General features: G+C 41.6%; 1 protein-coding gene across 3 annotated transcripts; it reads left to right on the forward strand.

Moving 5' to 3' along the window:
• The first annotated feature begins 4653 nt into the window (after positions 1-4653).
• srsf7a (serine and arginine rich splicing factor 7a) lies at positions 4654-13683 on the forward strand. Of its 3 annotated transcripts, XR_004200021.2 has the most exons (9): positions 4654-4873; positions 7563-7796; positions 7928-8101; positions 8228-8314; positions 8520-8561; positions 9870-9914; positions 10787-10885; positions 11704-12238; positions 12832-13683. XR_004200021.2 is itself a non-coding variant. In XM_031749429.2 (8 exons), the coding sequence occupies exons 2-8, from the start codon at positions 7573-7575 to the stop codon at positions 11795-11797; spliced, it is 765 nt and encodes a 254-aa protein (XP_031605289.1). In that variant the 5' UTR covers positions 4654-4873; positions 7563-7572; the 3' UTR covers positions 11798-13683. The 3 variants fall into 3 exon arrangements, 2 of the variants coding, with proteins under 2 accessions (XP_031605289.1, XP_031605290.1); XM_031749429.2 differs by having other exon boundaries at positions 11704-13683; XM_031749430.2 differs by lacking the exon at positions 11704-12238 and having other exon boundaries at positions 4656-4873.
• The last annotated feature ends 688 nt before the right edge of the window (positions 13684-14371 follow it).

A 14371-nucleotide genomic window follows, 5' to 3' on the forward strand; every position in this document is an offset into this window, starting at 1 on the left:
GATGTTTGCATGGACATGCTTTTCAGTATCTCTATGTTGACCACTTTTCACACACGGTTGCTGTATCGCATACAGCCGGCTGTAACTTTCAGCTCACAGCCCGACAACACAACAGCAGAGAGAGCACAGACTTTAAGGCAGCGGGCGCGATTGCGGTGCCGCTCAGGTGCCTCCGACTCCCATGCAGCGGCGCTGCAGACCACGCCCGCCACACACATTAACAAGGTAAAATAGATATTTAGGCAGAATTTTGCAAATATCTTTTTTTTTTTTTTTTATTTTTTTAGCGGCATAGTGCTTTTTTTTCCAATTACTTTTTAAAAGTCAGGTCAAGGCTCCAAAAGCCCAAAGGCGATGTAAGGGTGGCGGCTCACAACAGGTTTTGTTTGCTACATGGATCATTTTAGTTCAGTTGGGTGTCTTTGCTTTTGTTATATTTCTTTAAGAGTTCAAAATGTGTTAATTACATAAATAAAATGTAATTTTCTCTGTAGCACTTCATGGATTTCATAAGCAGCACACCTTAGTTTCTCTGTGGATTCTTTTAAAAAGCAGTTATAAACTTTTCTGTTCAAACAAGCCTTTTGTTGATCTACGTATTTTATATTCTTTACATTATTTACATTTGATCTTTTACATTGTGTATAATGTCTATTGATTGTATTGTTTATTTTAATATTTGTGTACAGCGCTTTGTGACTGCCTGTCTATGAAAAGCGCTTAATAAATAAACCATACTTACTTACTTTAGTTGTTCACACAAAGCACAAAGGTAAAAACACAATATATACAGTGTTATCTTCATTTTAGATTTCAAAAAGTATTTGCAGCTCCCAGTGTTTTCTTTTGCGTGGAAACCGGGTCCAAGTGGCTCTTTGGGTGTTAAAGGTTGCTGACCCCTGTCCTCGGAGATGAAATGCCGGATTGCTAGCGAGGCTACAAATACACACAGCCGCTCTATCACGTGACTCACACTGCTCCGACTTACTACGGTTATGAGCCGAGTTACGCCATGTCGCAAGTTTTTTGAGGTGCTCTTTTGATATTTAATGGATCGGATTACATTTTTTTATTTCCCTCCGATATCCGATCCAGTAATTTACGTCAGTATCGGACCGATACGATACGTAATATCGGATCGGTCCATCTCTAGTTAAATTAAACACCTTGCTGATAGCTAAAGGCAGCCGTCCTATTTTACATGAGGCTAAAGGGGCATGATGCGTGTAGTAGACATTATTTATTTCAAAATGTTTTCATAACATTTTTTCAGATTTAAATTGAAATATTATAAAATAATGTGTTAGTCAGATTACATTGCGTGTTTTTTCACAAGCCAATAAAACTGTACATGGGCCAGTAAAACTCTGTGATACTGAGGGTTGTTTATTTGACTTTGACCTTTGACTGTACTTTGAGATTATTTATTAATAATTGTAATATGGCACATAAAAGGTTTATTTGTTTGTTTTTTGACAGGTGTTCAATTTAATTCAATTCAATTCAGTTTTATTTATATACCGCCAAATCACAACAACAGTAGCCTCATGCCGCTTTATATTGTACAGTAGATCCTACAATAAAAGATACAGAGAAAAACCCAACAATCATATGACCCCCCTATGAGCAAACACTTTGGCAACAGTGGGAAGGAAAAACTCCCTTTTAACAGGAAGAAACCTCCGGCAGAACCAGGCTCAGGGAGGGGCGGGGCCATCTGCTGCGACCGGTTGGGGTGAGAGAAGGAAAACAGGATAAAGACATGCTGTGGAAGAGAGACAGAGATTAATAACAGATATGATTCGATGCAGAGAGGTCTATTAGCACATAGTGAGTGAGAAAGGTGACTGGAAAGGAAAAACTCAATGCATCATGAGAGTCCTCCGGCAGCCTACGTCTATTGCAGCGTAACTAAGGGAGGATTCAGGGTCACCTGGTCCAGCCCTAACTATATGCTTTAGCAAAAAGGAAAGTTTGAAGCCTAATCTTAAAAGTAGAGATAGTGTCTGTCTCCCGAATCCAAACTGGAAGCTGGTTCCACAGAAGAGGGGCCTGAAAACTGAAGGCTCTGCCTCCCATTCTACTTTTAAATATTCTAGGAACAACAAGTAAGCCTGCAGAGTGAGAGCGAAGTGCTCTAATAGGGTGATATGGTACTACAAGGTCATTAAGATAAGATGGGGCCTGATTATTTAAGACCTTGTATGTGAGGAGCAGGATTTTGAATTCAATTCTGGATTTAACAGGAAGCCAATGAAGGGAAGCCAATACAGGAGAAATATGCTCTCTCTTTCTAGTCCCTGTCAGGACTCTTGCTGCAGCATTTTGGATCAGCTGAAGGCTTTTCAGTGAGTTTTTAGGACATCCTGATAATAGTGAATGACAGTAGTCCAGCCTGGAAGTAATAAATGCATGAACTAGTTTTTCAGCATCACTCTGAGACAGGATTTTTCTAATTTTAGAGATCAGCACAGCGCATCACCAGGCCTGAACTACCAGCCATGCAGGATCTCTATAGACAGTGCTGCATGAGCAAGTCGCAGCGGATCCTCTCTGATCCCAGACACCCCACCCACAGACTTTTCACACTCCTGCCGTCCGGCAGGCAGTTCAAGAGCTTGCAGACCCGCACTACCAGACACAGAGACAGTTTTTACCCACAAGCCATCAGGCCTTTTAACTGCTGACATTCTATACACACCATCACACACTCACTACAATTACAGGACTCTGCACACTGTCACATCAACTAATGCCACTTAAATGCTCATTGCACAAGTTTTGCACAAACTGTAAATACCAACTTGTCTTAAATTCTCTAAATATTTAATACTTTTGTTTTCTTCTTAATTTAACTGTACACTTCTATATGCTTATGTAAAGCTGAGGAGCACGAGCCAAAGAATTTCATTATGGGTAAATGTGGCTACACTGTTTATCTGTACATGACAATAAAACTTGAAACTTGAACTACACCACCGGGCAGAAAACGTTCCCTCTAAGACAAAAGGTAAAGTAAAGGAACACACACAGAAAGAAAGCTCTTAAAATGTGGTTATCCCAATCAGATAGCTATTGAAGCTATCTGAGGCTGTTTCTCACCTGTTGACCCCAGGATTAAAAACACCTTTTAACACCTTGGCTCTTGTGGTGACTCACATCCTAAATGGAATAATCATAATAAATAATATATAATAACGTGTTCAAAACTGAGTAGGAAGAAGTAAAGCTTAATTAAAATCCTAAGGCCTGAACTCTTTCATGGCATGCAGTTTTAATTTCTCTTTGCTATTTGGCTTTATGTGGTTCTATCGAACACTATAAAGCCAGAATTAAGTAATGATGTGCAAAACTCTTTATTTGGTGTCTGAACACAGCAGCATTTTTTCCTGTGTACAAAAACAGTTGTGCCCCCTTGAGCAATATGCGTCATTTAAAAAGCCATTTGAAAGAGCAAAATTTAGTATTGTGGTCTAGACAACCCAAAATGTGATGTCCCCATATGTGGATGCTAGATCCTTGGATGTTAATTTAATTCAGTGAGTTTGGTCAGTGAGCTACCAGAATAATATAATTTATACATTTATTTCTGACAATTTAAGACCAAAGAGTTGGTGAATGATTTTCAATAACTGCACCTGCATTTCTTCATCGTGCAGAAAAAATGAGATGCACAGTGTGGAAATTGCACTTTTTTTTTTTCTTATATGAAGATATCCTAAAGATTGATTGTGCAGTTAAGCTACTGAGTCACAGGCTAGTTTCAATGGTCCAGCTTACTTAAGACCAACATGGGCTGTAAATGGCCCACAGTGTAAAATAAGTTTGAAATCTCTTGACTTTCCACCACATGGTTAGGAAATGAACCTGTCTTTTATATCAGGGATGCATTTACTGATAGAATAAAGACAGGATCTGGTCAGCTTGTCTATTAAAGTTGATCTGTTACATCAGCACAAGGGGACATTAAAAAACAAACATCAATTTACGACATTGTTTTTGTTTGTTTTTTTAATAAAATTAAAACTGTTTGTCTAAACAGGAGGTTTTATGTTTAGATTTCAAAAAGAAAGCTTTATCATCCTCTTGATGAGCCTACTGTTTCTAGTGTCGTGTTCTACCATTAGGATAAATCTTGGATTAACTGTGAATTAAATTAATTTTGGAGAGATTTAGTAACTGTCAATGTTATTATTCATAATCTTTAAAACAATTTTAGTTTCCAAAAATTTGACAGGAGATATAAATAAGGATATGACATATCCTTTTATTATATCAGCAGTACATTTTAAAATTTTTGTTTGTGTGTTTGTTTAAAGTAGACAAACGATCTGTGATTCCAGAGGGTTGCATCAGGGGGCTTTTTGGAAAATTCAGGGTTAAAATTAAATTAAATTAAGGAAATGCAAGCAAAACTACAAGATAATATTAGAGAGATACTGACTACTTAAGAAACCAATACACATGCTTAGCTAATGTGAAGCCAATTGTTGTAGTCATTAAGAAATGTAGCAGTTACAAGTACATCAGCTTTTCTGCTTTGGGACTTAAAGTGGGAAATTCTTGCTGTGGTAATTCTTCATGTCGGTCGTTTTGTTTTGAAAATATTCCCCGGACGTTTCCGGCTTCGCTGTTGAAGTCACAGTGCGCAGCTGCGGTAGTCGCTTTGCGGTGGTGGTAGGTTTCTTTTGCTTTTGTAGCCGTTCGTCTTGCGGCAGAGCCATGTGGAAGCGCCCCTGATGATCGTCTGTTCGGCTTTGTAAGGAGTTTAAATCGCAGAAATCAAATTTAACTGTGAAGAAAAGACGTCTGGCTTCAGTTTGACGCGGCTGAAGTTCGTCTTAGGAGCGGAATCAGAAATCATCGGACGAAGGTAAGACCGGGCTAACGCGTGCTACCGCCATTGTTTATAGGCAAGCGCGGACCAAGGCCTCGAGTAATTCCGAAAATAACTGCTCGCACGCATACACCAAACTCAACAATTTCTGCTTTTTTTGTTTTACTTGTAGCCGATTAGCTTATTTGCGTGCATAAAGTTGATGTTTAAAAGTGTGTTGTTGAACTGGAAGCGGCGTGGCCTTCCGTCTGTGAGACGCACACGGAGGTTAGCGCCGGGTTCCTGAACGGATACCCGGCGGTGTTCGCTTAAAAACACGCGGGAGACAAACGATCGTATTGTATAAGACACCGCTGAGTTACACAGATCGATCAGCGAATATAGTTTAATCCAACCGGATCGGAGGCCCTCGGGGCCTGGCCGTTATCAGATATATAGATGTAGTGAACTTCAAAAAGCTGCCGGGCCGGTTAATAAATGACGAGCGTCGTACCTGCGTGTAAAAGATGACCTTTGTAAAAGCGTTAATGGATAAAGTTTATCTTTTAAGTACCTGATACAAAAGAAGACGAGATGAAACGGACATGAACAACGGAAGTCAGACCCAGAATCATCCCAATGGCTGTGTGAATGGGATTTTTAAGCGGTTTTTAATCCATCTCAGAATCAATAAAACAAAGCCTTTATGTAGCCAGTATGCCAAATTTCTGATCTGTACGTTTTTGAAAGAGTAGGAGGCATTAATGTACTGGGTGCTTTGCTTTTCAAAGCTTTAAAATTTACAAAAATTGTAAAAGCATGAACAGTTAAATGGTAAATGGCCTGTATTTGTATAGCGCTTTACTAGTCCCTAAGGACCCCAAAGCGCTTTACACATCCAGTCATCCACCCATTCGCGCACACATTCACACACTGGTGATGGTAAGCTACGTTGTAGCCACAGCCACCCTGGGGCCCACTGACAGAGGCGAGGCTGCCGGACACTGGCGCCACCGGGCCCTCTGACCACCACCAGTAGGCAACGGGTGAAGTGTCTTGCCCAAGGACACAACGACCGAGACTGTCCAAGCCGGGGCTCAAACCGGCAATCTTCCGATTGCAAGGCGAGCTCCCAACTCTTGAGCCACGATCGCCCCAGTTTGCATCATTTCCATCTTAGAAATAACACATCTTAACGAGTAGTAGTAGCACCTGGAAACCCAAGGCTACGATTGTTGGGATGGAAATATCTAGAGCAGTGATAAGAGTTTCTGTTTTGTTAGAATTTCACTTTAGGAAATTGGCATTTAACCAAGCGTGGAGAGCTGCTTAGCTCAGCAAGAACACGACAGATGGATGTCACTGGACATGTTTTTAAAATTAGCAATTATCCGCCCAAGAGGTGTAGGGTCGCCACAGGATAAGGCAGCCTTTTTCTCCAAGAAATGGCAACAAGATAACTGTCCGCAGTATCAAAACTAGTATAGTATAATTTTCTCCTGAGCCCATCAAAGTGTCACTGAGTTTTTCTGCCTTTCCAGAAAAGGGAAATCCTGTTCAGCTCTAACCTTTTCTAAAATCTGTGGGATTTATGACTAATAGGTGGAACAGTGTCAGGCCAACCACATGAGGGCCTACTGCATTAAACATTTTTAAATGTGGTGATGTGGGAAGTACTTCTGCAGAGCTTGATGGCAAGTTTAATTTCACACGTGATCAGTTGCCAGGGTTACAGGATACACAGGGAATACGTTTGAATCGGAAATGGTTGAATTTGACTTTAAAATTAAAAGGAGGTTATTGATCTTTGTTTACAGGTGTAGGATGCTTATGGCGCGCTGTAAGATTGCAGATCTATTATGGCACTTTAACATCTCACTGTCCCTTCAAACAACCTTGGTGTGCTCCAATACAGGTTTTTTTTTTCCCTGCCAGTTTAGATACAGCTGGTTCATTCAAAAGTGTCTGCAGGGACCCTTTATAGTTCCAAACCATGCCAGCAAAATATACCAGAGCTACCAGATCCCCCTCGCTGTAAGGGTCATGGGTTCATAATTACTTTTCCAGCTGTCTGTATATTGGCAGTATTAACCAAACTAGATAAGAGAGCTAAGCATTAGAGACAACTAAAAGAAGATACCCAGATGGTAGGAGAGTAAAAAAAAACAGTTGCTGATTCATCAAACCTGATCTCTACATGTAGGTAATTATAAAGCCAGGAGTAAAACCTCACCTTTAGATTTAAGTGTAAATTTTTGAAAGGGCAGGACCACGCCTGAGGATTTAATGATGCATTCACATGAAACACAAAGGGATGTTTCCCCTTGTGTCACTCACATGAATACGGTTGTTGATAATCTGTCCTCCCCCCAACAGCCTACAGGACAAGGAGGGGTACAAGCAAAAGGCAGCTTTTAGAACTTGCCATTAAGTCCTTCAATTTGTCATTGACTTTGTCTTCAGACACCCCACCCGTGTAAAAGAAAAGTTGAGCTATTGCGCTCTGGCTGCTCTCAGTAACCTGAAGTTTAAAAAAAAAATTTTTAAAAAGAAGAAAAAATTCTGACACACTTCCACACAGCAGTCATGCACTAATTGTAGCATCTGGCAGAAAAGAATATTCTAGAAATTCCAACCTTTCCTATATTTCCCAAATGTAGAGGAAGATTTAAAAAAAATAAATTAAAAAAAATGTATTCTTCTCACTATGATCCTCGTCTTAAATATATTTACCATCTCCCTGCAGGTGAGAGAAAATGTCCTACTACTCATCCTCCCGTAGCTCGTCTCGGGCCACTGACTGTAAAGTGTACGTCGGTGACCTGGGCAATGGCGCTGCAAAGGGGGAGCTGGAGCGAGCATTCAGTTATTACGGGCCACTGAGAAGTGTGTGGGTGGCCAGGAACCCTCCTGGGTTTGCCTTTGTGGAGTTTGAGGATCCCAGAGATGCAGAAGATGCCGTCAAAGGCATGGACGGAAAGTGAGTGAATGTTTTCTGTGGACTGGTCTTGTGTGTCTCCCCTACAGGGTGTTTCGTTTTTTTTTGTTTTTTTGAAAAAAATTAATAAATCTGTGCTTAACAGTGGAAAAAAACTGATTTCTTCTGCTCAGGGTCCTCTGTGGTTCCCGTGTTCGTGTGGAGATGTCAACAGGCCTCTCCAGAAAGGGCCGTGGGCGCCCAAGCCGTCGCCAGTTTGACCCCAACGATCGGTGTTACCAGTGCGGGGACCGGGGTCACTACGCCTATGACTGCTACCGCTTTAGCAAGCGAGGCCGTCGCAGCAGGTGAAGTGAAAGCATGTTTCATTTGAAGGCTCATGTAGCTCGTTTGCCATTTTGTACCATTATAAAACCAGTGCCATGTTGTGGATGACTAATGCAGATGGACTCGTTTCTTATTTTTCATTGCAGGTCTCGCTCTCGATCACGATCCCGCTCCAGATCAAGGTCCCGCGGGCGCCGCTACCGCTCTCGCTCCCGCTCCCGCAGCCGCAGCAGGTATGTCGACACTGACGCACAGACACACCTTGTGATATGTCAACAAGAAAATCTGGTTGTGGTAGATTTGGAAAGAACAACGTCTAAATCTGCTCATTAGTGTGTCGGCATGTGGTTACTGCAATCTCTTAAGCTCTGTAATTTTTCTGGTGTTTATTCTGCCAACTCTGTTGTGCAAACTTTTATTTATTCAATTTTTTTTTAGGAGCCGACGCAGATCGCCATCCTATTCCAGACGCAGGAGCAGGTAAACACAGTTTCCTATGATAATTGAAGACAAGTAGCTGCTGCTAATTCAGATTCTCAGATGCTGAAACTGGCATAATGCCTTCATTGGATGTTGGTCTATAACATCATATGCCTACCTACTATGCAACTAAAGGACTTTGGAGGAACAATGTATTAGACAAAGACTTGAGCATATCAAAGCTGTGTCAAATGTTAAGCCTTCAATTATTTAAAATAAAGCTATTTTGGTCATCATTCAAATCTTAATTTAGCCCAACTTAACTTAAAAATACTTAAATATCATGTATTTCTAAATAAGTCATTTAGCAAGGCATTTACTTAATCTTTCAATGTAAAGGTAAAGACTCAATAAAAACAATTAAAAAGATGTGTGGGGCAGGACAAGCTGGTTTTATGGTCATGCACCATCTGTAACAGGACTGTAGCCTTGTCACTGTGTGTTCTGGCATTTGAGGTCTACTGGATTTGCTGGAGTCTTCTCTTGTAGCTGTTGCTACTCAGACAAGAAAAACATCCTAAACAACTCAGAATCAGAGCTGGTATAGGAGTAAATTATGTGAAATGACAAAGTTTTCTTCACTCTCTGTGATTGTGCATCAGTTTTCTCTAGAAAGTCTCAACTTTTCCAGCTCACACTTTGTATAATTTGCTGATCTGAGCCCTTGGACTGATATTGAAATGGAGGTGACATTTGTCTTCAACCTGGCCATGCCTCATGCACCAGGTTACAAAGATCATGAGGTGCATAAGCAAGCAAAACGACACCAAAACACAACAACCTTTGCAAGAGACAAAGCGGCAGCAACCAGCATGAACTAGGTGTTAGACCCGACTAGCCTGGGTCTGCCTCTGCTGCAGGAAAAAAGTGCAGCAGTGAGGCGAGCCGCAGGCAGCAGCCTCAGGAGACCTGCACAGTTGTAGGGCGAGTGGCATTTGTCATGCATCACTGAAAGCAGATCACATTACAGGGTTTCCTTGGTCACCGTGCACGTAAACACAGGTAGTCCACAGAGAGTTGAGCCAAAGGTCTTCTGTAATTGCTTAACGTACTGTTATGTTTTGGCTGTTTGAAAAACAAACAGTTTAAATCTGAGTAAATTTAAAAACACTTCTAAAAGTGTTAAAAACAAAGTTTTATGACCACCTTACATCAAACACTGATGACGGGCGTGTCGTTAAAACTGGTTACAAAGTGTGGTTATTGTAGCATCTGGACATTTGTCTGTGATACTGAAACCTCTTTAAGAAATAAGTTGTTCCTGCTATTCTCTGAAGTTTTATTGAAATCGCTGCTTTGTGACATCAGGTCTGGATCCCCTGCCCGCTCAAAGTCCAGGACTCCAGCGAGAAGGTGAGTTGTCCACAGCTATTCTTATCGCAAACTCACCGTTAGAGAGACGCAGTGAATTTGTTTGTTGCTCTGATGCTGTGCTTTGACCCCTGCGCTGCTACATGAGAAATTACATTTGTCTATCACTCGGTTCTTCCCTGTAAATCATAAGGCATAAGTCGCTGTGCTTTTCATGTTAATATATGGATAATGTAGTGATAATGAGCAAGCATTATTAATAGTGATGGCATCTTCAGTAATACATTATTTAAAAAATGGTTGACTTGGTCAATGCTTACTGGCTACTGTTACAGTGTAACACACTACTACTGCCAGAAGTGGCAGTAATGCAGCTGTAATATCTTTATATAAATAACATTGGACAAGTCTTCAAGCATCCTTCCTTAGTATTTAGAGAACTTGACACTCTGGTATTCTGGCTGCAAATACTTCAGAGTCACGTCTCTCAATTACCAACTTTCCTAAGAACTAATCGACTGCAGCACCAGTGTGTAACAGGTGGTGAGTTTAGATGCAGCAGGAAAAACCTTCAAAGTTGTGTGTGTGTAACAAAAGTGAGGTTCAGTACAAACTCTGCCAGGTAAAGGGAGCATGTCACGGGTGTGCCATGACTGGGCAGAAATATGTCTGTTAACTGGGAGCGATCTTCAAAGACTAGAGGAATCGTGTACAGTGAGGATCGAATAGTATTCTGGTTTGACAGATGCCTCTCCTTAATTATAACAGGCTTGAAAGTTGGAACTTCTTGAAGTGTTTAACAGAACGCAGCTGAGCAGGGAAATGCAGCTCTGCGGTCACATTTACATTGTCTGCAGATATGAGATCGTCTTTATCATCTGAAGGCGTCTAAAATATTTTCTGTCTTTAATCAGTCGTTCCAGGTCTCGTTCTCGGTCCGGCTCTGCTCCCAGAGGGCGCTCTGTGTCCAGATCCCGGTCACGTTCTCAGTCAGCCAACCACAAGAGGAACAGGTAAGCCCTCGGTCTAGATGTTCTCTCTCACTTGGACAGGGTGTAGACAGTTTGAGTTTCTGATGCTTAGTCTTTTTTTTTTTTCTTTAAACCAAAACATAATCTAAGTTTTAGATCAAGAATAACAGATTTTAGATATCTTGCGTTCCTGCTGAGGGTCAGTTAAGTTTTTCCACGTTAGCCAGAGTAAGGCAGGGAATTAAATAGACCCTCCTTCCAACTGGAAACGGCATGCTGCTGCCAGCCGACCACCACTGGGATGACGAGATGGACGACCTCCGAGATCCGTCAGCCTCTTCAGCACCGAGAGATCTTCTGCCTCCGCTGCCAGCAGTGGAGTGGGTGGGGTGTAGGACAGGGATCCCGGCCCTCTGTCTGGTCTAGGGAGGTATACCTAGAGGAATGACTGGATCTCTTTCCTGTGTTCTCTTTTCCAGCTCTTGATGGCTCTGTATTGTCAGCGCTTTGCAGCTTGGCTCTTAATCAGGCCTTTACCCTGAAAAGAGAGCACATGAAAGACTACCTCTGCTCTTGCCTTCCTTTGATCTTTTCCTCACTGATGTACCTTGGTCTAAATTTATCTTAAGCTGACAGAGCAAGAGAATTATTACTTTTTAAAATTTACTGGATTGACAAGTGTTAAACAACGAATTTAATGTTTTTATTCTTTCTTAAAATTTACTGAATCTGGCTCTATCAAAAGAGGAAAAAAATAAAAACAGCTACTAGCAGAGATCAGACAAAGCGACGCCGTAGGTGTGACTTGCGGTAAGCATCTTTGCAGCACAGTTTGTTTATTTTTCATATTTTCTTTAAAGCGTGTGGTGGGAGCTGAGCACTGCACTGACACCGCAGCTGATCCCAGGCCCAGGGTCTGCCAGCTGGCGGTGTGTACGTCCTGCGGGAGGGTGACTAAGCGCTGACCTGAGATCAGCCTTCGCCTGCATCTGGTGTTAGACAGCGAGAAAGAGGTCGACCTACCGACCGAACCCTCCCCACAGTGAATGGGTGTCTGTTCCAACCGACGCACACGCTCAGACGAGATCAGCCCGTGCACACATACAGTTGCTCAACTAGAGTCACCCAGCCAGCCAGCCTTCAGATGTACCAGAGGGCTGACCCACACAGATCACAGTTCGGCATTTTTAAATCCATTACCTACCTACCAGACCCCCCTACCTACCTACCAGAGTTCTTCGCCTCTGTCTTAGCTTCTGAAAGTGAGAGAGCTGACGAGAGATCAGTCTTCAAGAGCCTCCCAGCGCAGTGTATCTCCAAGTTGTAGTCATCCGTCCTTCAGTCCTTTCATCCTTCGCTTCTCTGTACTTGTTGTTTCTGCCACTGTCTCCAAAGGTAACCAAAAATCAAACCCCCTGACAAGCTCATGTTGATGGTGAAAAGAAACATTTGCAGGCTTGATGTAGTCTGAAAAAAATGGTATTTTGTAGAAGTTAAAGTTGATCCTTTTTAACAAGCATGCTCAGAGTACGTAAGTGTGTGTCTGCATGTGAGAGTGCTTGGACGGGTGAGTGAAAGACAAACAGGCACCATGAATATTAGTGGGATGATGTGTCTGATACGTTTTTCTCACTGTGTCTCACTTGTTGCCTCATCGTTACCATTTGAAGCAACTTGTCTGTGTTTATAGGTAAGGGGAGATTGAGTTCTGCATTAGAGCACAAATGCTGCTAACCAGCAGCTCTAGAAGCAAAAGATGAGACGGTGTCAAAGACCTGCCATTTATTTCAATGAGCGTTTGCTCTGGGGGTTCAATTATGAATTTAGCTTTTGAACATAGATAGCTATTTCTGAAAAGATTAGAGGCAGATGACATGAAGTGTACCTGAGAGGTCAAGGGTTGCTGTTGTTAAGAATGTTAACACCTGTCCGATCTTTCTTCCACCCCTCCCCTGCGGCGGGCTAATTCCTCTCCCTTTCTGTTTCAGTCGTTCCCGTTCGGCAACTCCAAACCGAAGCCCTACTCCAGCAGACGACTGAGCGAAGGCGACTATTTGTCCCCCCTTTCCCCTCCACCACTGTCCCTAAGACAAACCCTTAACCCCTGCACGCTCTCTGCTTTTACACCCTGGCAGCAACTTTTTTTTGTTGTTGTTTTTGAATTTGTCTGTCTTGTCCCAGTTTTTCTCCCCAGGGCTGTAGTCTATGTGCATCCTTGTTTGAGATGTAATCAGTACAGCAGATAAAAACAGATTTTCCACTAGATACAGATTGTTTTAAATGTTGCTGTTGCTGTGTAGGCCATCTTTCTTTTCCTTTTTTCTCAACACTGTTTTGTAAGAAGGTAATGTTGAATGTTGCAGATTACTTTTAGCAGTAATTTGAGGATCTCCGTGGAGTAAATGGATGCATTTCTGAGAACCAAGAAGCCAATTTTTCTTGGAAGAAAAAAAGTTTCCCCATTGAAAATTTGTAAATGTTGTTGTTTGATGCCTGTGTTGGTATGTTTAGTTCCTGATTATGATTGCAGAGGGAGATCATTGCCAGCTTGCATGCCTTTAAATATGATGCAACATTCCTGTTGTTTTCTCTGGGTTTTTTTTGTTTTTGTTTTTTGTTTTTTGTTTTTTCCTGCTGCACATCCCTCGTCATAAATCCAGATCAGCATCACTGTGTGCAGGGCGAGTTTCCTCCTCTGGTTTGTCCCCATAACTTGATTTTAAAACGAATGCAGTTGTTCAGGTGGATTTCTGGCAGGGCTCCTTGAACAGTTTCTGCTCTTCCTGGCTTATATGGTGACAGTGGCAGTTTTATTTTTCAATAAATCTCTTCGACAAACATCAGTGTCCTGTTTATTTTGGCGCATCTGAGTAATACTAATAAAAAGTGAAATGTGTCTACAGTAAATCAAGATTAAATGCAGAAAAGTTTTACACCAACTCTGTTCCAGCATTAGAAGTGTATTAGTATGGATCAGTGCTAATTATTTGGCTCCTCCATGTGTACGATATTAAAACCAGACTAGTTTTGTGTGCGGGCTGTTCAGCAGAGAGTCAAAGTGCAAATGTATTGACACATGTAATATAAACATGTTTCCTGTTTATGTAAACAAAAATAAGAACTGGATCAAAAGCTACAAAAAACTACTCCCAGGCATGCATGCAGCAGTTACCTGCAACGCTAACCTCACAGACAGGTGAGGCTTCTTTAAAATGTTGCTCTGTTTTGAAATTTTGGATTCTCGTTATTTTTGACCAGTACCACTCAGCCAAGGATGATTTCAGACAGCATAGAGATGGTAGCACCTGAAAACAGCCTCCACAGATCAGATCTTATCATTAGTAATACGGTTTTTAGTGTAAATGCTAAACCTGAATAATACTGTCTGTTCGGTAAAAGCACATGCGTAAAGACATGAGGTCACCTAAAAATAACCAGCTTTGTGTGCTTGTATATGCTGCGTTTTACTTCAAAATAACGACTTAAATGCTTCTTCTTTCCGATTGGTTCTTACTCAAGTTGCAAGCT

Source organism: Oreochromis aureus, linkage group 14, assembly GCF_013358895.1.
Source record: "Oreochromis aureus strain Israel breed Guangdong linkage group 14, ZZ_aureus, whole genome shotgun sequence".
Lineage (NCBI taxonomy): Eukaryota > Metazoa > Chordata > Actinopteri > Cichliformes > Cichlidae > Oreochromis > Oreochromis aureus.